We start from the raw sequence: 24,718 nt of genomic DNA on the forward strand, positions 1-24,718 counted from the left end.
TTGTGGCAAGTCTGGGTTGAGTAATGCACTTTACCGAACTATGAACAGAAAGTCAGTGCTTCGGGGCTTTTTCAAGGAATACAGTAAGAATATTTTAACAATGTAAATAGGAAAAATAATGAGTCAGCGAAAAAACAAAAAGTAAATGACCAAAATAGCTAAGAAGCGATCATGGCAACGTGACGCTTCTTCGAGTGAAGCTGACCCGTGCTTGCCTCAAGTTGCAATGTTAGAGAAGGGCAGAAAAACCGCCCTTTCCTGTTAAGAAATACGCTAATTCGACAGTGAATTGTTCTGATCCTGGAAATAAGTTATTTTGCCAGTTATTTGGCGTGGTCTAAACCGCTATAGTGTTTCCTAGTCTAGACGAGCCCTAACCGGACTGTAAATTATAATTTAAGGAAGCGCTTCGCTGATACTCTTCATTTCGATAACTGTTTGGAAGACTTGACATATTGCTTGTTTTCAGTGTCACGCAATTCAAAATAGCTCAAAGTAAAAATCAAAACTGGTCAATAGATAAAGTCCAGAATCTGGGAAATGAAAGAAGGTAAATATGCAAAGACTCTCGCCAAAATTCTGGTCACGGCACGGCTGGTCACGAGATATGCGGAGAAGTTTTTTACCCAAATTTATAGAGGTTTGTATGGAGACGCCATGCTGGTGCCCATCCGTATGGGCACCAACATGGCGGCCGGAAACTAACAGAAACATCTGTCACTGAGTTTTGCTACAAAAGCGTGAATTTATCCCTCGAGGAACTCTAAAACATTAAAATAATACTTTTTCTAAGACATGAACTGTTCAGATAGCCAAGTTCCCCGAAATAAGTCACTTTTTTAACCATCATGACAGCTCTCTAGGCCGTCATGTAAATGCCGCGTCACGCAAACGCTTAGAAATTCAAGCGCAGTGTATCACAAAACCAAGAACCCATTCGGAGCGAAAATTTGTATGAATATTAGTTTTCAGCTGCTCTTATACATAATTTAAGTAAAATCTCAGGAAGATCAATAGTTTTGTAGTTCGAATTTTGGTGACGTCATGTGAAACCAGCCATTGTAGTCAATAGGAAAATCTAGTTGCTCTTTCGTACATAACAATCTTTTTTCTCAATCCCGTCCCCTTAAAATAGTTGGCTAAATCAAGTGCACTGATTTTTCCTATAATTTTTCAGGTTGTGAAAGAAATTGTTTTGGAACGGTGGGATAGATATCTCCAAGAGGAAAGCACACAGTTGTTACCAGCAGTACAAGTATGTCATGCCCAGGAGGTGTTAACACAACTTAGTGATTACATAAAAGCGTGTATCCGCCTGGCCTGGAGAATGGTAACACAGGTTCCGCCACTGCAGCTTGAATACAAGTCTTTGAAGTTCGATAAAGCTGTTCACAAACTGGCCAGATTTCAGTGCAATACAGACGATCAGAGATTCGGTGAAGCTCCTGGCGAGGACATTGCTTGTTATCTGTGGCCTGCTCTTTTAGAAGGAGGAGGAAGAATAATTTTTCCTGGAGAGGTTTTGTGTAAATTGGAATCAAATTTCCTGGATTATGTTCACTTATGATCCTATGATTTTGTAACTTTACCACAATGCTTGTCGAAAGCCTTTGTGTTTCATCGCGGGTTAAAAGAGGACCCATTTCTGTGAGTCGCGATCTTCATATTTCCCAAATAATGTTCTGAAAGATTGAAGATAAATACCCCGATATGCCACTTAGATTTAATTCTTTTCTTTTACCAGTGGAGTAGCATAAACAAATTTAATAACTGTTATGTTCATAGAATTGGTCAATGAGATTTGTAGACATATCACGAGTCCTCAGGTCTCATCAATTTAACAGCTGAGACTTTGGTTAACCTCACAGAATCATAAAATTCGTTAATTCTGTTAGTAGATACATTCTTATCTCGCGTCAAATTTGAATTTACTGGCTTGAACTAACAACAACAATAACAATATAAAGAGGGGCGTTAAATGTTCTGCTTTAAATGTACCCCCGAGAAAGATTAATAAGAGTAATGCTGTAAGAGGAAGTAAAAGCATGCATGTTATAGTTTCCTTGACTGTGAAAAATGCTCGAATAAAGACATCACTGGTTTAATTTGACCAAAAGCACAAAATGATTTATTTACGTACCGCAGGCTCAAGTGTTTCGTTCACTCTATACCTCACTTTTGACGAAACAAAATGATCTTGCCGTTTTTTACTACAGCACAGGGAAGACATGCGCAGATGTATGTAATGTAAAACGTGTAGGCAGGCCTGAGTAACAAACAGTTTCTTAACGTCAGGGTTCGTACGGGTCCTGGAAAACCTGGAAAGTCCTGGAATTTTACTGTGGCATTTTCCAGGACTGGAAAGTCCTGGAAAAGGGCTACTGGTCCTGGAAAGTTCTGGAAATCTGTTAAACTCAAGTTAAAAAAAATATGAAATGAATGGCATACAGTAAGGAGAATTAACATTAAGATCTTGGGAGTGAAAGGGTTAATGTGAGTCCTGGAAAAAAGCAATCTGAGTCCTGGAAAAGTCCTGGAAATTTGTTTCTGAAAAAAGGTACGAACTCTGTAACGTTGAACTTTTTCATTTTGCAAAATATTGCAACACACCCCTGAATGAAAAAAAGGCTTTATTGGCTTGTTCGAAAGCTAGACTGTTCTCACATCACAAGTAGTTCCTTAATGAGCAATGCCTCATAACACCCTTTCATAATTTATTTTCCAAGTCAAGTGGCTCACAGCCACTTTTTCGTATCTGGCGTAGCACGGGTTCTAATTCTTAGAACCATTAGTTAAATTTGTGAGGTAAATGTCCCGTGCCTCTCGACGGTTGGAGGCGACTTCGTCACGATGGCGAGGTCGTTAAGCTAGAAATTCAAATCCTGTGGCCAAGATAATCGGTTACGGATCGAAAGGGAGCCGAAATGGAAAGCAAGAACTGGAAAACCAGCGATTCTCGGGTCGTTAAGATAAACTTTGAAACCTTAGGAGAAAGCGAATGGGAAGAAGAGTTATCGACGGCTGCCATGACGCAATTTCGACGAGATTAGACCATTTTAGTGGAATTTACGGAGCTTTGAGTGCGGGCCGTCGGGCCAGTGGGCACCCTGCAAGCAGAGCCTTTTCTTACGGTACATATGCTTTGTACCGAGAAAAGACTCTGCACGAATCGTGTCAAGTTCTTATTGAGCATGCTCGGCGCGTTGCTAAGATACAGGTTTCGAACCCAGGCCGGATCGCCCTTCATGTAAAATGTAAACAGAGCGCAAAAAAGAGTCATCGTGTAGAACTTGGAGGTTTTGCCTCCTGCCCTTGGTTCGCAAACTCTAGTTAAAATTGAATAAGACGAGTTAAGGTGAAGAATGAAAAGGATTCGTGCTGCCTTTGTTGTGGACTGAATGCCTGAATTTGTGCGGTGCTGGAAGTTAGTTAGTTATTTCTCTTCACGCCATGAGGCGCATAAGGCTGTAACCGTCTCTCGCCAACTAGCCCTGTCTTGCGCTGCGCCCCTGACCTCCGCCCAGCCGGACCATCTCTTTTGCCTGGATTCTTTTTCCACCGTCCTTCTCCACGTGGTTTTAGGTCGTCCGGTGCTGGAAGTAAGTACAACTTTATACTGCGGAGTCACGATGGCCTTGCCAAGAAGATCGCAAAAAAGTCGACCGTCTTAGACTTAGAATTGGAACAGTTTAGAAGCAAACACAACCGAAGCAATCCGGCAGGATAAAGTTGCAAAACCGAACTCTTATCAGCACTGGAGGACCATAGTTTGAAAGGAAATTTAAATACAAATTTCCTTTCTAATCAAGTACACACAAATCGTAATCGTTCTTCGTATGCGCGCGTGAGTAGTTTGATTTGCTATTTGTTCATGTGTCTTTTATGTAATTTGTATTCACCTTTGCTGTAAATGTGTCACCTGAGCACCCTCCTGATCACCATTGCCGGATTAGCGAGCTATAGGCAATTATACCTATTAAAGTAAAGTTAAATTAAAGACACCAGAAATAGAATGACAGCAATGTACAACCTGGAAGGGACGTAGTTTGTTCTAAACACCCATATTATAAGTGAAACGGAAATCTTTGATTTGCACTCCTAAGAGACATTGCACCTCCTGGCAATGCTAAAAAAATTTGTTAAATGTGTTCTGATCACCCTCTTGACTTAATATAAGCTGTCAAAAATGATACAAATTACTAAAATTATAATGAAAAGGGTTATCAAAATAAGACTTTCTGCAAAGTTTCCATGGCTCTGATCTCCCTTCTTGTAGAAAGTTTTATCTTGATCGTCCAAGCATAATTTTCTAACATTTCTTTTGGACAGGCTCCACAACCACACTGTTTACCACACACATCACAGCCCTTGTGCAGTATATATGGGTTATTGACCAAGCATGAGGTCAAGATGGCTGGATATTGGCCAAGTTCTTTTTTTTGCGTTTTTATGGACCGAGACGAAGTCGAGGTCCATAAACACGCAAAAAAAGAACGAGGCCAATATCCAGCCATCTTGACCGAACAAGCTTGGTCAATAAAGGATTTATTATATGGGATAAAACACCAAAAAATGATCCGTGTACGTGTTTATTTTCAAGGACTGAAAAGGAAGCCCGTTACATGCAAAAATCAATGGCGCGTTCTCCTTTATCCTAATTGGCTGAATGCAGAAATACAATCATTTGATTGGTTTACATTTTTGACGAGTAAATGTCTAACTGCTGAATCAGAATAAACGAATGTACGAAACCGCTCGAGGCAAATTCGAAAAGGTTTTTTTACCTCAAAAATGTCTAAAATGGCTTAAATTTTCAGCACTTAAGCTCCAAAGAATGTTAAACCATTAGAGCAAGACAGTTCATTTCATCTGGCCGTCGCTTTCGCCGATCCTTGGGCGCTTCGAAGAACTGTCGCTTGGCTCTGTGGTGCAAAGCTGCCCCGACGTAAGCTGGATGTTGAAAGTACAGTTGTTAAAGCTTCCAATCGTTGCTCCTGAGAAAAAACCCGATCCCATCTGGACTGGATTAAAGGTGGCAGACTCAACACTGGTAACAGAAGTGGTGGGACGAGTTGTGGTTTCTGTGCGAGTGGAGATGCTAGAAAGCTGGTTGCTGCTGGAGCGGCTCAGCGCAAGGGACATTCGCCGTTGATGTTCATGCGAGGCCGATTTGTAAGCGTCGAGACTTTTCAGACTGCGATGGCCACTTAACTGTGCCACAAAATTATCTGGGACGTCTGCATCGAGGAGACGTGAAATGCAGGTCTTTCTCACCGAGTGGTTGGTTACTCTGCCCTGTAAACCAGCATTTTTCGCAGCGGTGGGGAGAAATTTGCCGATTTCGTTTTTACCAAGCGGACTTCGCATATACCACACGTCGTCATCTGGTTTTCGCTGATGTTTGACTGCGAGGTAAGGGGGAATCTGGCTTGTTCATCTCCCAAGGACGACGGCGAGCAAATTCTTTGAAGAATTTAACCGGGCAACGCTCGTTGCCGGTTGCTTGCGCAGTAGGGTGGAAAGCACGAACACTGTATGGCTTGTCTTGGCCTTGACGTGTTTTGGACCCTCGCTCATATCTCCACACAAGAATCTCATTCTCCGTTTCTGGGTCTTTCTCCAAAGTGACGTCTCCCCACTTTAATCGGCGGCTTTCGTCTCGAGCTCTGAACCCAAAGTGAAGGGCAATTATCCACCACAAGGTACGCTGCAAGGCTGTCGGATTGGAGGTCCCAAATTCACCACACTCGAAAAGCTTGTCTTCCTCGGCCTCGGTCAGCTCACGGGCAGCTTGTGGTCTGTTCCCCTTGCCATGTTCCACAACAAGCTGACGGCGCTTGGCACTTAACACTTCTCTGGAGAGTTTGAAGTTGTCTCCGTCAATAATATTTACATTTGAACCTCTTTCGTTCAAGGCGCGTTGGAGACTACGTTGAAAGGACGTCAAACTGACAGGCTCGTACTCTGTGCCGTCCAATTTCTTTGCGGTTTTGAAAAATTTGCACAACAGCAAATTCAGTTCTTCCTGAGGTATGTCACACAGTTCCCTATTCTCGTTTTCTTGTAAACAAAACCGCTTCCATACCTTCATGTCACTTTGTGTTTTTAGTTTTGTGTTTGCCGGTTTTTGTTGCAAAATAAATTCATGAAACTCGTCAACATTTTTGTTTTCTTTGTTTTATTTCTCGTTGACGCATTCAGTTTTCTCGTTTTCCAGCTCCATCGATACACAAACCACAGGAAATCTTTAACTGTCACGGAAAAGATTTTTCAGGGAAAAACTAAGAAAGAAAATTTTGGTAAACCGGCTTTCGCCTCGGATGAATTTTCCTTGCGGGACAAAGCCCTTATCCCGAGCGGGCAAGATAGCTCCATCTTGCCCGCTCGGGTAGCCAATCACAGCGCGAGATTCGGTTCATCTTGCCCGCTCATGGAGCTAGTCATATAATAAGGAAGGTTTTTGTATCTTCTCATTAAAAAACTGTTTCAAAAACTGTTTCCACATGCCTACATTTAACTTTGTTTTTAACAAATGCCCTCATTGTGGGATCAGAGTGACACAAGTGGTATGCATGGTAAAACAATATGGACAAAAGATCAGAACCATCCCTTTCACCCTTCCAACTGCTTGAAGGTAGGATTCCACGTTCTCCGGCACTCCAAAAATAACAACCCTTTCAGATGTTGGGTATGTTACCTCCCGTTCCCAGGGCACTAGCTTTTATTACCAGGCAAGTTTTTCCATTGTGAGACAGTAAATCAGTCCTGGAAAAAACATTATATTATCCTTGATGTCTTGAGGGGTCTTTGAGTGATACATAGTCCCTAATTTTACTTTTTCATTGACGGAAGTGTTGAAAAGTGTCATAAATGTCACCACGTCACTGCTTTTGATGACTGGCAGAAAATTATGATTTTTTCAGCATGCACATTGTTTACCCATTGATTAGCCAATTAAAGGTATCCTGTGGTTCACTCTTAGGATGCATTCCTTTGGGGTGATCTGGATCAGGATCAGTGATCCAAGATCACTCAGATCATGGTACATCAAAGAAACTGATGAATCCACTCTGGTCATGGATTCATCAGCTCCTTTTGTTTGATGCACAATGATCTGAGTGATCTTGGATCCCTAATCCTGATCCAGATCACCCCAAAGGAACACACCCTTAGCTTTTTCTACAATATACTTGACATTTTTTGGTCAGGTGACATCCTAATGGTTTTGACAGCTGTCATATTTAACATCTTATTAATTTTATTAATTTTTCCCCAACTTTGTGCTGGCTGTTGCAGTCAGGCAAACACTGGAACTTTCAGAGTTGCTTTTACTGTATGTTGCCAACTATAGAATAGGCAGCCTGGAAGGGAACTTGGCCATGACTACCAGTCCAACTTAACCAGTGTGACAGGAATATCACCATGCCGGAATATCAATAAGCGATAATTAATCAGTAATTAATGTTGATTCATTGTAGCAAAGATTAAATAATGCCAAACTAATATTATAACATAACTAAAGCAAAGCGCGCGCTCTGATTGGTTAATTTAGCGTTTACTATTTGCCCATGGGTGTACGCTGCTGACGTGTGTGCTAATGTTTACAAAGCAAATCTTGTGACAGACATTGTTTCCAAAGTAATGGCCGACGTTCTTCTACCAGAAATGCGAAACTGTCTTCACAGTTGTCTGAAGATGAAACTTTATCGAGTTACTGGTGTGAAGTCGGTTGTCATGGATGAATTTTCGCGCGCTTATTTTCTCTTGTCATGTAAGACTACACGAACATTTTTTTTGTGATGTAGCTCAATAAAAGGACTTCTGTTGTTCCAATGTCTCAATGTTATGTTATAAAACAAATGGTAAACGCCATAGCGTGCACTATTGAGTTATGGATGCACTTGGGAGGTTTGCTAAGCACTCAAGAAGCTAGAGTCACACGAGGCTATCGCCTCGTGCGACTCTTACGCTTCTCTCGTGCTTAGCAACCTCCCGCGTGCATCCATAACTCAATAGTGCACGCTATGGCGTTTACCATTTGTTAAATAAAAATGCTGAGAAGTATGCCTGAGTAACAATAAAAACAGCACAATATGCTTTCTAGTAAACTAGTTTATCTCTCAAACCAAAATGATATCATAATCAAATTATCAGGTATATACAATCATGATTCAATTTAATTCTTGGTTTTATTTAAAGTTTTATCTATTTCTGGTTTGTGCATAATTATCCTTCACTGACACAAAGGAAAATAACAGTGAAAAACAGTAAGATGAGTATTACTCATGATCTGTAAGAAACTGAAAAAAGAATGACAACTCACCAAATAACCACACAATGAGTTTAATCTAAAACAACGCCAAAAATATTTTCTTCGCTCAGATTTGATGAACCTTCTTAATGCTTTACTTGAAAACAACAAATCGCCGGGGTCGCCCTGTTTAAATTCCTCGAGCTTCAAACAATTCATACTGAAAACTTGGTAAGTTTGGCTTTGGTCTTCGATCAACGCAGTTAGTGGGCAGAGAAAATCAGAGTTCAGAGTGCTTTTGCAACTCTTTTGCGAACGGGAGCGAAGGTTGATAAGCTTATAAAATGAAAGATTTTCCGTGACCAGTGACCCTGGGTAGAGATACGAAAGTCCCAGATGTGAAAGACTTGATAGAAGCTGATTGATGCTTGCGTGTAAGCAGAGCATCGTCAAGCATTTTAGCATGATCTCCTTTCGCCGCCATGTTTTTCTTACGTTCAGTGGGCTCAGTTTCGACTATCGGTTTCTCGTAAAAGTTGATGCTCGCACTCGAAAAACCAGTTTGACGACTGTATACCGGAATGACTAGCCCGAGATTTGGGGCTACGGCGACTTCAAAGGCTAAAGCAGACTTGTGCAGAGCCTCTTTTTTCCCGTCTCCTGGCCGCTCAAAAAAGCGACAAAAGAGGCTCTGCTCGCAGGGTGGCCGGTGGGTCGCCCGCCTTTCGTTTCTCTTTAGGGGAAGCAAACCGCCAGAAAGTAAAACTCGCCTAAATGGCTCTAAACCACCTCCAGGAACCCACAAACATCAAAACAACGCAATGCAAACATAAAGTAAGCCATTTTATGCAAATTATTTTCTACACGTAGCATTTAGAGTAATTTTCGAGGCATTCTCATACATTGTCTTATAAACGACTAAAATTGTCACGCAATCGCTAACAGCATAATGTCACGTATTAATCGCATACAACGTCTGGGCCTCCTGTAGGCGCAAGGGCCATATGACAAACTACTCACTAACCTACAATCTCCGACAAAAGTCTTGGCACACCTTTCCACTTTCTGCAATATCAGTCAGGGAAATTTATCAGTTCGTCCCCTTCCTCCCAATTCAGTGTTGTTTATCGTGATGAAGTCGTCATTGCCAGCTTACAACATTGTCGTGGGGAAGGGGGTTCCCTATTCTAATGATGTAGGTATTGTCCCCAAAATACCTTGTCAACGCATTTTCGTGCTATCTGATCCAGGTGTGCCAAGGACTTTTGTCGTGGACTGTAGCTAGCTCGAGCCGTACAGGAGAATATTGGCCCTTAATCGTTTTTGTACTGCCACGACCTTGCGCCAATATTAGGGACTTTAAGCAAAGACAAACGCGGACGGCGACGGGAACGCCATGAGATCAGGGAAAAGCCAAAAGGTCCACTGCGCATGACTAGCGGGAAACAAGTTGACGTTCTGCGTTCGGGCCCGACGTGAGTGAAGCACATTTCGCGTTGTCTGAAAACGTGAGTTTTCGCTTTCGTTTCCTCTGCTGTGTCAACGCTAAATAACCCGTGTTACTAATTTCGAGGAACTTTAATGCTTGTCTTCTCTTGTTATGTGACATATTTCATTTTAAAGAAACGTTGAGAAATCTGAATTCAACTCAAGCCGGTCGGCGAACATGTGAGTACTGTGAAATATCTTTTTGAAAGCTTATGTAAATAAAGACAACTTACACGAATTTCAATCGAAATTTTTCCTTTCAAGAAGTACTCAAATGTCAAATGGCTCACTATGGTGAAATTCTAACACATTTAAAAGGGTAGACACCATTAAAACTTGCGTAGCTGTTTCCATTTTCAGTCGTAAGATCAGTGGTTTACCTAGATCTTTATCAGTCGCGTCGGCACACTGATCTGTCGCGCCAGTCTGATTAAACATCTGCTGATAATAAGTTCACTTAGTTCATTGTACAGCTCAGCGAGAAGGGGCAAGTTGCGTTTGTGGAAGCGAAATTCGGACCGGCAATCGTCTTCAAACCATCGAAGTTAAAATCAGGAAAGGAATCATAAGGTTGGTCGAGATCATTCGACCGGTTTAAATCGCACAAGAGTAGAAGTTCGTCATCGTTTAACACACCTTCATCGTGATTATCAAGAGTTGATTGCGAACTCCTTTCAATGAAGCCATCCTAGTTCATCTTGATAAACAGAGGACGAATAATGTCAATAAGCTTGACAGTGCGGAAACCGCGGTTTCGAACGGTGCTGCTTAATGTTTGTGAATTCCTGCCACAACGGCCTTCTCTCCCCAGCCTTCTCACAGGTTTCGGCGTCCCCGTTGCCGTGCGCGTTCCCGCTGCTTAAAGTCCCTATTCCCCAGTACGGCCCTTGCGCTTGGTTAGTAAGAGGTTATTACTTTCTCGGTTACGTGTTTTATTTACCAGTAGGTTATCTTAAGCGTTATCGTCTAAAGTTGTCCCGGGTAGTAGGACACAGTACCTGAAAACATTTGCTTGTAAACGCGGGCTACCTACCTGCTTGTGAGCAGGGCCTTATGATAAGGGATTGTTTATGCCTCGTCTTGACGCTAAAAACTTCCGTAACACGAGTACTTAATGTTCTTGTACTGTGAAACCGGAAGTCGAATATTCACGTATTTTCTGTTTTTCGACGTCCAAACACAAAGACGACGTAGGAATTGGGTATGCTCCTCTTCAAGCTGACGTAAAGAAATGTTCAAAAGAAAAAATGAAGTTTTATATTTTTGTAAGGGCAAGTCATAGGAATGTAAGGGGTTTTCCGAGAAAACAGGATATTAAAATGCGTGACCTTTCAATTGATACGGGATATTTCCCTTCGCTTTTGTTCTTTCTCAGGAAACGGTAAAACAAACAACTCAATCTCTACAGCGAAGTTTCCTCGCTTACAACGATACGAGTTCCTGATTACGAAATAACCGGGTGAGAATGGCTAGCAAAGGTAAGCATTTCATGCCAGTCTACATAATATATGATATATGAAAAGCTGCTAATTCGCGTTTAAAGGTTTTACATTTGCGAACGCCATGGAAGTCACATGTCAGACTGAGCTTGCCATATTTCTGTATCCGCATACTGTAAATTAGTAACTTTACGCTCGTCACTTACTATTATTTGAGAGTTCAGTTGGTTCTGTATGTTGAATTGTTGCTATCACAGTGTTTTGCAGATATCATTGATCATTTTAATGTGAAATATGTCGCTTTCGAGTAGGCGACATCGGCAATCTAGCTTTGCTTGCTCCTTGACAGTAACAATGTTATCGCTCTGGTTTCTTGGAATATATCACGTATGGCCAGAATTTCTCGTTATCACAAAAAATAATTGTCCTGAAACTAGCGCTCTAAGAACGTTTACTTGGGTTCCGTATCGCACTATCAAATGATAGTCTCCAAGTATTGAACTCAATAAACAGGTCAGGATATTCAAAACGAAAGTTCTTACTGTTCAACTCGTGTGAGTATTCTTTTTTTTTCCGATTACATGTTGTCTTATTCACCTTCGAAGTTCTATTCTCGAAGATCCTTGATTTTTTTCAATACCTGAGGTGTTCGTCTCAGTCAGCATCATAGTTTGTTGTTAATTTTGTAGTCATAGGTTTCCCAGTGTTTTCGCAGTTTGAACTCGTGGCGCATTTGTTATCTCGTGAGAGTTAGCACTGACTTTGTTGATTTGGCTGTTTTCAAGCTAAAGGCTGACTCGTTCCGAAAACGCTCGACATTGTAAGTGAGATGAGCGGCGAAAAAGGCACAATTCCTTCGAAAGGCCTCTTCACAAAACACAACATTCTATAATTTATGTTGTTCACGAAGAGCGAGCAGCTAGCTGTCATTCCCAGTTTCCACACTCTACGCTAGGAACGCCTGGGACCATGACCACCGTTTGGCGATCAAAGCAAAACAGCTCGCATTTTTAGACTCGGGCTTTCCCACCGAAGCCCGAGTAATAATTGATTGTAAAGAATTGGTAAGTCATAATTTAATGTCATTCTGTAAGATGCCAGAGGAACACCCAGGAAAGATTATATATAACAGCACTTCTTTTACTTTGTATCAACTGTCTGGCCTTCATACCTGATTAGGCTGGATATCTCTTGGGTTAACCTGAATGGCGGTCCGGTTAGCCTAAATTTCGCTCCAGCCAACGTAAATAACAGGGACGTAGCGTTCATATTTCATAGAAGTTTGCACCGAGGCAAGGAAGGGTTTAGGGGCATACCCACTGGGAATGGTTTACTTTTAGGGGTTCTTGAACCCATCCACGTTCTCCATTGACCAGTTACATAAATCAAAACATGGAAAAACGTTAAGTACTTAGTAAACGTTTAAAATCTCGTGTTGCGTATATGTTAACCTTTGGGATAATTGACAGAAGGTTTAATTGGAGAGGCTAAAGACCCTCAAACCCGCCAGATAAATATCAAGTATTTCTGGTTTTCCGGACCATATACGCACGTACCCACATGCGTATATGGTCGCTACGCCCCTGCATTGAATTCTTTTTTTGCATGTTTATGGACCTCGCCTCCGTCTCGGTCCATAAACTCGCAAAAAAAAAAAAACAGAACGAGGCCAATATCCAGCCATCTTGACCGAACAAGCTTGTTCAATAAAGGATTTATTATATGGCTTTTGGAGAAATTTTTCTTGCGGGACACGGCGGGTAGTCCCGAGCGGACAAGATAGCTCCATCTTGCCCGCTCGGGTAGCCAATCACAGCGCAGGATTTGGTTCATCTTGCCCGCTCACGGAGCTAGCCATATAATAATCATGTAAACTGTTTGTAATATAGAGTTTTCAGTACTGAGGAGGTGCACGTGACTCATATACTCGTTTTACGAATTGGTACTTAAGTCTCTACACGATAAGTAAACTTAAGTTCATTCCACTGAAATAGAACCTGCACTGAGATTTTTGTGAAACTTTGCCTATTGATTGTTTATATTGTAGGAACTTAAATTTTGAAATAAAAATGAGGGGTCCCCATGTTCGTTTAGGGGCAACAGCAACTTGTTTATACCCATATAAATCCTTATAATAGCACCATGATTGTAGTCACGATTGCTGGTTTTCAGTGTCACGCACTTAAAAATAGATCAAAATAAAAAAAAACAAAACAGGTCAATAGATAAAGTCCAGAATCTGGGGAATAAAAGAAGGTAAATATGCAAAGACTCTCGCCAAAATTCTGGTCACAGCAATTTTTCTTATGCGAGATATGCGGAGAAATTTTTTACCCAGATTTACAGAGATTTGTATGGAGACGCCATGCTGGTTCCGCCCATCCGTATGGGCACCAACATGGCGGCCGGAAACTAACAGAAACATCTGTCACTGAGTTTTGCTACAAAAGCGTGAATTTATCCCTCGAGGAACTCTAAAACATTAAAATAATACTTTTTCTAAGACATGAACTGTTCAGATAGCCAAGTTCCCCGAAATAAGTCACTTTTTTAACCATCATGACAGCTCTCTAGGCCGTCATGTAAATGCCGCGTCACGCAAAAGCTTAGAAATTCAAGCGTAGTGTATCACAAAACCAAGAACCCATTCGGAGCGAAAATTTGTATGAATATTAGTTTTCAGCTGCTCTTATACATAATTTAAGTAAAATCTCAGGAAGATCAATAGTTTTGTAGTTTGAATTTTAGTGACGTCATGTGAAAACCAGCTATTGCTTGCTAAATTCACGTTTCCGACGATTGGTTTTTGTTCTACCCTGAGAATTGGTCCATATTTATTTTACACAGAGAGATTTATTACTCAATTCAAAACAACAGAAAAAAATGATAGGTCACCATACTCATTTGCGAGAAAATGACAATTTACCTCTATGGCGAGGTCCAGCTGTAAAGAAAAAGCCGCCATTTTTTAATGTGCGCGCGCTAATCACGCGTGAAATTATGCGCAGTAGGGATGCGCAATGCAATACTGGGGAATAACCTTAAGGTGCACCTAACCCCAAACATTTTTTTCCGCTAAAACGAATCTACTTGTTATTGGGAGCATTTGGGCGAAAAAATGTTTGAATTTGGTTGAATCCTCGATTTTCTATGCCCTGTCAAAGTCGCGCTTGAAGTGTTACACGACGGCGTTTTAGGAAGCCTGGGGCGGCGGTTGCTGATGACGTCTACCCAGGAACCAAACGCAATGGCGCCTCAGTCAGCTCTCTGTATTTGCTGGAGAAAATGGAAAACAAAACTAATCGTTCAAATATATTTTGGGGCTAGCGCGTCAAAGTGTTGTTTCAGAATCGAGGACGAGCTGCTTGTATATTAGGAATGGAAAGCTAAATACGAAGTGGAGGAGCACGCAAACGAAAAGCAGGAAAGAAAACTCAAGGACTGCTTTGGATGGTAATTTCATCACCTAAACACAAGACTCCCACTCGTGTTTATAGCCCGTTTACATTTGTCCTCAGCGAGAATGTATTTTGTCAAGGTATGGTTGTTCTATGAAATCCAGTTTGTGTTGTACTTTCGGGAATGCTTCATGTTTATAAGAGCGACGTAAATGTTGCAGTTTTCGAGACTTAATTGATGACCTCCAAAACACCGGCTTCTATCAATTGAAAATCGTAGAATTGTTTGGACCTGTATTTTTGAAGCTGCGGGAAGCAATGTGGAAGGAAACTTTTCATGCAATTACCGATTTCACATTGTCACACGTTTTAAGTCGTAAATCCAAATAACCAATGTAAATTTTTTTCAAAGTTTGCAGTGAAATTCGTCGGATAAGCGAAAAGGATGTGTTCCCTAAGCGCCAGGTCCGCAGATAATGCTACGCGGTCATATTTTCGACACTATTGCAGAAAATGTTTGTCGCATTGCTGATTTCCAAACTTTCGGAAAAGTCTGTGAGTCTAACAGTTTTGTTATCATGTAATTCTAAGGGATTAATCTTCGACTTTTATCTAAATCGGAAGAGAAATAAGTATTGGCTGGCGGCGTACAGTTGCGAGCTATTTACATATCAGTATATTTGGTCTTAACGCTCCTTGATTGATCACACAACCTCGCTGGCTGTTATAAATACTGCGGGATTGGAAAATATAGGTTTTCGGTAGTATTTCTACAAATTGCTGGTTGGCTTTAAGCAGAAAATTTTGAAAATAGCGTTTGAAAGTCTGCGGAACAAATTCCAGTGAGAGTTCTTCAATGGTTCTCACAGTCAGTTCGCTTGTTTCGGTTCGACGAAATCAACCATCGTTTACGTCTTTATTGTGCCATTGACCGATCATCGCCAGTAAAATGTAGATTATATCTTTCTTTAAATCTGGATATTGCTGCAACAGTCGATAGCACTTCTGGAAGGTGTTTCTGCGCACTTTTCGAATGTGTATTGCACCATCCTAAATGAAATGAGAGGACGTGAGATATTCAACCTTCCTGGGTAGACATCACAACAGCTGCTCGACCCATTCTCCTCAAACTCTGTCCTGAAACAAAATGGCGGTATTTTGGAGCTATTTTCGAGATTTTGTCAGGGTGCAGAAAATCGAGGATTTAACCGAATCCAAAAAATTTTTCGCAGAAGTATTTCAAATAACAATTAGATTCGTTTTAGCGAAAAAATTTTTGGGGTTAGGTGCACTTTAACAAATCGAATGTGGTTTAGCGTTTTCTGTATTCTTATCGACAACGACATACGTCATCACAGTGGTCAAAATGTTGTGGACTCAAGAGGTTCAGCCGAGTGAGCCCACAAAAAGGGTATTTTTACCTCGCCATATCATTCCCTAACGTTTCTATAGTACTGTAGTTATATCAAACACACGGCCTTCGGGACAATACTGACTTATTTTTCACATCTACAGGAACAGAAAATCCTTCCACTGAGTTGCAGAAGTCGTATATTGCCGTGGTAGCGATAGATTTTGGTACGTCGTACAGTGGTTTTGCATTTTCATTCAATAAGGGTGAAGAAAAGGACGCCATATTTATGAACAAGGACTGGACGAATGAACAAGGTAGCAGAACGAGCAAGGCGCCGACATGCTTGCTTCTTGCTCCAGACCTCACATTTCACTCGTTCGGTTACGAGGCAATGGAAAATTATGCACAACTTCAAAGCGAGGAAGAGGAACAACAATACTTTTTCTTTCAGCATTTTAAAATGGCGCTCCATAGCGACAAGGTAGGTGTTAGTTTACTAAACACTGAACCGATCTTATTAATAAACAATCTCAGACTTCACTTTTGGATAAAGGTCTTTTATTTTGAGAACAGAGGCAAAAGTAAGTTCGAAATTAGTTATTAAATTCCGCTGTATGTGCGTCATATCTCGCGCATTTTTTTTCTTTTTTGAAAAAGTATAAGTAGAAAACACTGAGTAGTCATTTGAGTGCAACCCTTCCACTTTCGGTTTTAGACCTCTTCTTCGACATGTGTGGAAATATGGTAAAACATGCGATGTCTCGCCTGTGTAACATATCTTCTCAATCAAAAAAAAAAAAATAATAAAAAATAAGGAGAAAACGGACATAATATTGAACGTGCGCATTAGAGAACATCGATTTCACAAATTTTAAGTATCACTCAGATACTCTATTGCCATGTAGATGCAATTTTAATCACTTTTTTTTCACAGTTTTTAATTCTCATTTTTTAAACAACATCATTGCCTATGAAGCCTACGAAAGCTTTTTTAAACATTGTTGCCTATGTAACCTACAAAGGCTACAATTTTTCCGACTCATTTAAGAGTTTCACTGAGTTCAGCAGACATCTTCTGGGACGGAGAAGCGTTTCACCAGTTAGCTTGTATCATCAAGTGATAAATAACATAGTTCTACAAGCTTTATTTCTATTCCACTGATGCATTTTTTGTCTCAGGAAATAAGTCACTGTGCTTTTTCTACATTGTTATTAGACCTTGAGCTTGGATACAACCATCGAAGCAGCCAATGGAAAACACGTTAAGGCCAGGACTGTTTTTGCACATGCCATTAAATTCATGAAAGACGAGGCTATCAAACTCATTCGTGATGAAACTGGGGATAAACAGTTTAAAGCGGATGATATCCAGTGGGTTCTAACTGTACCTGCCATATGGACCCCGAGAGCTAAACAGTTCATGAGAGAAGCAGCTTATGAGGTAAGGTTTGCGCTTCCTCGAGCGTACAACTTCATCAACACGAGGAAAAGAAAAATGAAACAACAACAAAAACAACAACAACAAGAACAAATTAACTATTATGCAGATCTGGCTAACAATACTTTGGTTATTATCATCAAATCTACTATGGGCATTGTAATTCGTTTAATCTCCTGTATAAAGACAGATTGGTTATGAGCCACTCAACTTGGAAAGAGAATCGTCTGTCAACAGGGGCAACTTTGATCCCAATGAACTGAGTTTTTAATCTGTCGGTCATATACCATTTATATACCAAGCTATATAGTAGCATACAAAAGAACGAGCATTGTTTGTCAAGCCCTTAGCTCCGTTTTCCTGTCTGTGACTGTTTTTGCTCTGCGAGAGTCTTTATTTTATGACGAGCACAACATCACAACAAACGGTATTATTATTATTAGAGCGGTTTTCAATTGAGTGTGGAAAGTAATTAGACAATTACTTTGGTTTTGGTTTTGGTTTTACTTCGGTTTGAGATTGGCTGAGTAGTCTAATTGGTAAGTAATTGGTTTTGGTTTTACGACACTCAATTGAAAACCGCTCTATTATTATTATTATTATTATTATTATTATTATTATTATTATTATTTTATTATTTTCCTTCTGCAGGCTGGCATTGGTTCTATGACCAATCCTGGACAGTTAATCATTGCTCTAGAACCTGAAACTGCCGCTTTGTTCTGCATGGAACGAAAGATCAGCAAACTTGAAACAGAACGTGTCAGTGATCTTGAAGACGCAAAGCTTGCACAGCCACAAACTCAGTACATGGTCGTTGACATTGGAGGTGACAAGTCACTGCTTCATTTTGTTATCATCAGACTCAATATATTTATTTTACAGTTAAAACATCTTTAGGATTATCGATCACTGTAGCCTCAAGGTGAAAATGGGATCTTTCTTTTTCCAAAATGAGAAGTTGAGAGGCAAAGTCAGTAACCGAAACTTAGAATGAAGGGTAAATTCAGAATTTGTAGTTTCAACAAATGAACGCCTATCGCTGTTAATTAAGGTACTGTACACAGTACTTGCAATAAAGGACGATGAATACTCGAGCTCTTTTAGCCGCACCAGTCTGTCCATTCTTTTCCTTTTTTTGCTCAGCCATTCAGTTTGCCCACAATGGTAAACAAGTACCAAATATTAAAATTTGTGTAACCGTGTCAATATTTCACCCTAGGGGGGACGCTAGATGTGGCCATACACGAAATTACTGATGATGGCAGTATCAAAGAGATTGACAAGATTACCGGGGGCCCTTATGGAGGAATCAAGGTAAACCGTAAGTTTGAAAACCTTTTGGACGAGCTGTTTGGAGCAGAAAATCTGAAAAAGTATAGAGAGCAGTATCCCTCTGACTGGCTTACTGTAATGAATGACTTTGAAGGAAAAAAGCAGGGCTTGCGAATTGTAGAGGGAAAAACGACAAATATCCGTTTGCCAGCCACTTTTGCTTCCTTGGTCAAACGACGTCCAAGTTATACCAGGCAACGTTACGGTGAGGAAGAGGTTAAGCTCAGAAAGAACGAATATCTTTGCTTAAGTCAAAGCATGATGAAGATGTTGTTTAAGCCAGTTTTGAACGACATTAAAGAACATCTTAAAGCCTTACAAGGAAGACAGCAGGTTTCAAAAGTGAAAACAATGCTATTAGTCGGAGGATTCGCAGACTCTGCCTTGCTTCGAGAAGAAATGCTGAATGAATTTTCCCACGATTATCGCGTTCTGATCCCTCGTAACGCTGCTATAGCGGTAGTTCAAGGTGCTGTCTTATTCGGCAAGAATCCAGCTAAAATAACAGAGAGAATAGTTAGCACCACCTATGGTGCCGACTGTTCACGAGATTTTGATAAGACCGTTCATCCTATCGACAAGTTGTTCATGGCAGATGACCGTCAAAAGTGTAAGGACTTATTTAACTGTTTTGTCAAAGAAAATGACGTTGCAAGGTCTGGTCAAAGTATTAAGAGGATGTATAGCCCGCTCCACGATAACGATACCGAGCTCACGTTTGGATTTTACATTACAAGAAATCCCGATTGCAAGTTTGTTACTGACCCAGGGGTAACCAAGATTGGAAGTGTGAAGGTCCAGTCACCCGATATTTCGAAAGGTCGCGGCAGAGATATTGAAGTCAGCATGCATTTTGGCGGAACAGAAATTGTGGCTACAGCGGTGGATATTACAAGTGGATGTACAGCTCAAACTACCCTAGACTTTTTTCATAAGTAACTGACACTGACGCTTGCATTGATTCCTATGTGGAGACGAAAATGGCCAATTCACTCCGTGAGACGAGCCTGCAGGGAATCATGGTAGTTGTATTTATTATCTAGGACTCACGGTTGAGGACTGGATATTTGTTTTCATGAATACAACTACCATCTTTCCCTGCAGACACGTGTCATAGAGGGAATTGCTCATTGTGCCATTATGAGTTCACCAAATTTAAAGGAGCTCAGTCACGGTTTGCGCATATTGAAAAGTTTAGCCTCAGTTTTTCAAATTCGTCGTTTGTAATCCGTGTTAATCTTCTCCATCGTTAGCCATCCTTGTTCCTTTATGGTTTATCATTATCTCTTTGGTGTTTTTCTATCTTATTAAACTATTTTTTTTTTCAGGTTTCCTACCGTTTAAAGGTAATTTTGTATGTGGCCAAAATAACTCAAAATACCGTGACTGAGCCCCTTTAAATTAAAGTTATAGTGCATAGTTTTAGTCACTAAATTTTCATTGTGTCGATAAGTAATTGTTCGTGGACACTTTTCCTCGATATGGGCTTTTGTTGAATGAAATTTTCAGATATAGGAAATATTGTAAATCAAAATCAAGAGAACTTTCCGCATTTTATGATGTTCTGAGAAGGCTGCATAGTTATAGACCGTTTTCATAAATGACTGCTAATTTAAAATTATTTTGTATCGATTTAAATTAGCTCCACTAAACTCGAATGAGAGTGAAAATTCTGAAGAACGAGCTTAGCCAGGCTAATATTAGTATCCATAAAATAATTTAAAATTGCCCTCCATTTATGAAAAGTGTCAAAAGTTGGTAAAAAAAAGGGGGAAACTAGGAATTGGCTGACTTTTGAATTTTATTAAAGGCTGTATATAACGTTAGTTAATTGATCCATTGTTAATTTTTGATGTTGTCGACATTTGATTACATAAGTGATGCATCTGTAAAGCATCCTGGTGTACTATCGTAGCCCCAGGCTCATATCAACTTTATTTTCGTTTTAATTTCGGATGTTTTTCATTTTGGTGTCCGATTTCTTTTCTCTTTGGCTTTAAATCTGTTTCATTTTGTACAGATATATTTTTTTGTGGTTTTTATTTTGTTTCACTTTATTTTTTATTCCGCTTTGCCTTCCATTTTTATTTACTTTTTTTCGCATATGTATACTTAGATTCTATATAGCACTTTCCTTTTACATGTTCCAACTTTTGAATGTAAAGTTTGGGCATATTTCTAATTTCTTATTTCTAGTAATTGCTTTGGTCCACTGGTATATATGATCAATAAATTGTCGTGACCGTTCTCAATGGGCCATTCCCCCTAGGAAATGTGTCGGCAAGGAATCACGGTAGTTGTATTCATCATCTTGGACTGGATATATGTCTAGCTTTCTTGATGAATACAACTAGCACGATTCCCTGCAGGCACATCTCAATCACGGAATCGGCCATTAATCGATACCATAGGGTTGAAAACTCTTTAATTGATACATTAAGGATGAAATGTCTGAAGAAATATTTGACCTCAAGGGGGAAAAAGTGATTTTAGGTGCTGTCACGCGTTCGTGCGATTTCGCACTGCTTTTCTCTGTAATTCACCGGTGAATGTTTTAGTTTAGACAAACCAAATTGAACAAATTTGCATATGGCTCATAGACCAAACTGTTTTAGTGGAGCAACTTCCTCACAATTCGTGGGCCAAGATGAATAAAAAATGTGGTCGATTTGTTATGGCTCGGCGGTCAATTCCAAGCCGTTCCGTCCAATGACCTTGGGAAAATAGTCAAAAAAAATAACAGCAAGATTTCGGGATTCAATAGAAAATGATATGATATTCCAATAGATTGAAAACATTAAAATGTCTTGACACATCTTAATAATTAAGCCCTCCATTTATTTTTAAATTTCTATTTTATAAGTCAATATTGCCACCCAAACCGACGGTTAACTAAATGCCTGTTTATACTATAAACAGTTTACTAAATACAGTTTAATAAATACTAAAGGCAATTGCATCAGAAACTTACATACTTTTAGTATCCATGTACAACTCAAATAAATGCTTGTTGTATAGCAAATAAAGGAAAGTTCAGTCTCTGGGGGTGAAATAGAATCAAGGTAAAAAAGTTATCAAATTTTACTCCTTTTCAATTGAAAATTTTCTTTCTTATGTTTTTCCTACACGTACAACACGACTTCGCCTTTCTCGATGACTCTACTGTCGCAGTCAAGCAGAGCTGGCCATAAATAGCACTTAATTTGGGAAGGAGACGTTTCCTTTTCCCTGGCGAATGACGAGCTTTCATTGTGAATCTTCGGATCATAGGTTTTACTCTTAAATTCGATCTTTAGGAGTGGTACCTGAGTAACCATGCGCCAAGAAAACTGACAACAGTATTCAATGTACGTCGACAGGCTATCTCCAAGTGAACCATCAAATGGTGGAAGAATATATTCTGCACATGTTGCATACCCTCTGTGGCGTCGTTGTTGTTGCTGCTGCTGCTGCTGTTGTTGTTGTTGCAGTTGCTGCTTCCATTTGGTTTCGAGATTTTTTTTGACGGTCTGTTGGGTTGAAGAATAACTATAATACTACTATAATAATTGTAATACTATTAATAATTATAACTTTTGCTTGGTGTATTACAGCAAAGTGATTGCCCATTTAACTTCTAAATCTTCAATAAGAAACAAAACGGTTGAATTTTACAATAACCTAGTGCTAATTTCTGTATGATCTCTGTATAAGAACGAAGGTGCTGGTCACCGGTACAAAGAAATCTTCAAGTTATCAAACTAACACTTTAATTATCACACCGAAATCACTCATTACGAAATTTCACCAATTTTTCTAATGAAAATTAATTATGATTAAATAATGTGTAGATAAGCGACGTCGGAACAGTTTCCGATTCTCATACATTTGTTGTTATTTGCACCAAACTCTCAGCTGCTGAATTGGCCGATTTTACAACAAATTGATTCATAAAATTGATATACTTCTTGCTCTCTGCGGTTGTAAACTGGAGTCAATCTTATTCCCACCCAGTCTACGTTCTGGGTCATCCCTTAAAAAAGTGAGAGCTGGTCAAACGCAAATCCGAGTCTATAAACTTACTTGAACAAGTTTGTCCAGTTTATGATTGACAGCCGTCTCTTTGACAAGGACCATAACTTCATTAAGTGCATCCTGGACTGCCGATTGCATGTTATTCGAAGACGCTCTGGTCTGGAATAACCCAGTAGATGCTGGCTAGAGAACAAAATATCGCAACTAACAACTTAATTTTTCCCTCAATAGAGTTTAAGTTAAACAGGTTTGCTTGATGAGAGCATGTGTTACGAAATATTATAACCCTTAATCTTGATGTTCCTTTTTGACAGTAAAGTTAAATTAAAAAATTAAAAAATAAAACAGCCCTCGGTTTTTAGATTAACAAGTCATTTTCAGCAAGAAAGTAAAACGTTCATGCTTACTTCAGTTCGCTGTTAATGACGTGTTACTTGAAAGCGTTTCGTGTCCTTTTGGTTTCGTTGCATCACGATTTTTAAAATAGCCTTTTGAAATTTCGTTATATAGCAAGCTAGATGGCAATCTGACTTTACACTATCATGTGCGGGCTGAAGACGCGGTTGAGCAAGCAGTGGTGACGTTAGATAATTCCATACTTCCAATCGGTAGATTTTGAACACTTTAATTGTGAAATTTCCGTTTTGCAGGGTCTGTTTGAGGTTAAGTGGAATCCCTATATTCAGCTCACCGCACTGCCATAGAACACTCCACTGTGTTTTTCCGAGCTCTTAATCCTGAATATCTATACTTTATGCAAATTAATCAATTAAGTATTCAAGAAAACCAGATGCACGTCTGAAGTACGTTGATACCGAAGAGATTTTTCGCCTTCCTCGAATTTGAGAGAACAAGTTTAGCGGTAACTTGCTAACAAGATCTAGATAAAAAAAGTACAAACCTTCTTTAAGTCTAGGAAGGCAATAGAAGGTGCTTTAGTGACCAAATTATCCAATATTATTGACGAAATGTCAGTAAAGTTTTTCCTCACAATAAGGGCACTCTCGTAAGAAACCTACATTGTAAAGGAAAAAAAGAAAGAAAAGACCGTATGAAATTTCGCGTTTATATTTCAGAATAGCGTTCTCTGGTCTGTGATTACTAATTATTTTCCAACAAGGCAATGAAAAAGCAGAGGCTTACAGAATAGTTATTAACAATGCAGTTATATGAGGGGATATAAAGAGCAAGTATGAGGAGAAGTAGCTCGAGAATGATGAAAGTGAACCACGTTTCTCGGCTGAGTATGATGTGCGGAAAGTAACGAAGTAGAGAACGATAAGTATTGTATTTGTGTAATTTTTAAGTAATGGTGTAATAAATTGCTGATTGATTTATTTTCTGAAATGAATAGTACGATAGCAGCGAAACAGATCACTATTTTCCACGATTTTTCACTCATACTACTGAGCATGTTTGTATAACTGCTGGATATCTTTACCTCAAAAATTAGGCAGGCAAGTCTGGAAGCCCTGAGATATTCTACTGTAGGTCGTGTTCCTGTCTTTAAACCCTTTTGTAGTCTCTTTAAAATAACGTCAGTTGCATCAACCCGTTTGCCATCTCTAAAGGACACAGTATAATCATGTTCAAGTACTGATTGTCTGTTGTTGCTCATTGTGTTCTCAGTTGCTCGTTGGTCTTGGATAACCTTCCTCTCGGACATAACAGCAAGCCTTCAAACGCAAATAAGAGTTATAATGTGCCAAAGAAACATGGTTTCCAAGAAAAAAGATTCTTTATGATTATTCGTCATAAAGTTTACTGAGACAAGTCCTTGGACAATGTACTACTGTCTCAAAGCTTTCATGCTGTATTACATAACAAGCTGAATCAATGCTGATAAAAATATAAGCACATTTTTTTGGGCGTGCTAACATGGGCAGAACGGGGCCAGAAAATTTACATTCGTGGCCCGTCTAAATTTGCCATCTCTCTTTGACGTATTTTCTAATGTGTTGACCCAGTCTCGATTCTGGTGGATCCAGCATTTTATATACT

The 24,718-nt window shown here is 39.8% G+C and overlaps 3 protein-coding genes and 1 pseudogene across 9 annotated transcripts in view; 2 read left to right on the forward strand and 2 right to left on the reverse strand.

The window, feature by feature from the left end:
* LOC110065136 (uncharacterized) overlaps nucleotides 1–2,124 on the forward strand; it is a 34,704-nt gene extending 32,580 nt beyond the window's left edge. For all 4 annotated transcript variants that reach the window (XM_089275972.1, XM_089275975.1, XM_089275973.1 and 1 more), the window contains one exon: nucleotides 1,178–2,124. In XM_089275972.1, the coding sequence (XP_089132098.1) occupies nucleotides 1,178–1,567 (390 nt within the window). In that variant the 3' untranslated portion in view covers nucleotides 1,568–2,124. The remainder of the gene's footprint in view (nucleotides 1–1,177) is intronic.
* A 2,346-nt stretch (nucleotides 2,125–4,470) lies between these two features.
* Nucleotides 4,471–6,432, reverse strand: LOC149100930 (uncharacterized protein KIAA1958-like; annotated as a pseudogene).
* Nucleotides 6,433–11,077: 4,645 nt separating this feature from the next.
* LOC110065214 (heat shock 70 kDa protein 12A-like) lies at nucleotides 11,078–21,744 on the forward strand. Its single transcript, XM_089276335.1, has 5 exons — nucleotides 11,078–11,217; nucleotides 16,092–16,411; nucleotides 17,147–17,371; nucleotides 18,020–18,197; nucleotides 18,591–21,744. Exons 1-5 carry the CDS (start codon nucleotides 11,205–11,207, stop codon nucleotides 19,640–19,642), a joined length of 1,788 nt encoding a protein of 595 aa, XP_089132461.1. The 5' UTR covers nucleotides 11,078–11,204; the 3' UTR covers nucleotides 19,643–21,744.
* Nucleotides 21,519–24,718, reverse strand: part of LOC110065213 (uncharacterized) — a 35,727-nt gene continuing 32,527 nt past the window's right edge. For 2 of the 4 annotated variants that reach the window (XM_089276340.1, XM_089276339.1), the window contains exons 3-6: nucleotides 24,159–24,393; nucleotides 23,619–23,732; nucleotides 22,766–22,900; nucleotides 21,519–22,212 (exon numbers count right to left, since the gene is read on the reverse strand). In XM_089276340.1, the coding sequence (XP_089132466.1) occupies nucleotides 21,826–22,212; nucleotides 22,766–22,900; nucleotides 23,619–23,732; nucleotides 24,159–24,393 (871 nt within the window). In that variant the 3' untranslated portion in view covers nucleotides 21,519–21,825. The remainder of the gene's footprint in view (nucleotides 22,213–22,765; nucleotides 22,901–23,618; nucleotides 23,733–24,158; nucleotides 24,394–24,718) is intronic. The other 2 variants (XM_089276341.1, XM_089276342.1) reach the window with 2 other exon arrangements.

The sequence above is a fragment of the Orbicella faveolata genome, unplaced genomic scaffold, assembly GCF_042242905.1.
Source record: "Orbicella faveolata isolate gen_17 unplaced genomic scaffold, um_ofav_v1 contig_4, whole genome shotgun sequence".
NCBI classification, from domain to species: domain Eukaryota; kingdom Metazoa; phylum Cnidaria; class Anthozoa; order Scleractinia; family Merulinidae; genus Orbicella; species Orbicella faveolata.

Coding starts and splice junctions, on each gene's coding strand:
- LOC110065214 (XM_089276335.1), top strand. Junction 17,372..18,019: donor TGAGAGAAGCAGCTTATGAG/GTAAGGTTTGCG, acceptor TTCCTTCTGCAG/GCTGGCATTGGTTCTATGAC. Junction 18,198..18,590: donor CATGGTCGTTGACATTGGAG/GTGACAAGTCAC, acceptor ATTTCACCCTAG/GGGGGACGCTAGATGTGGCC.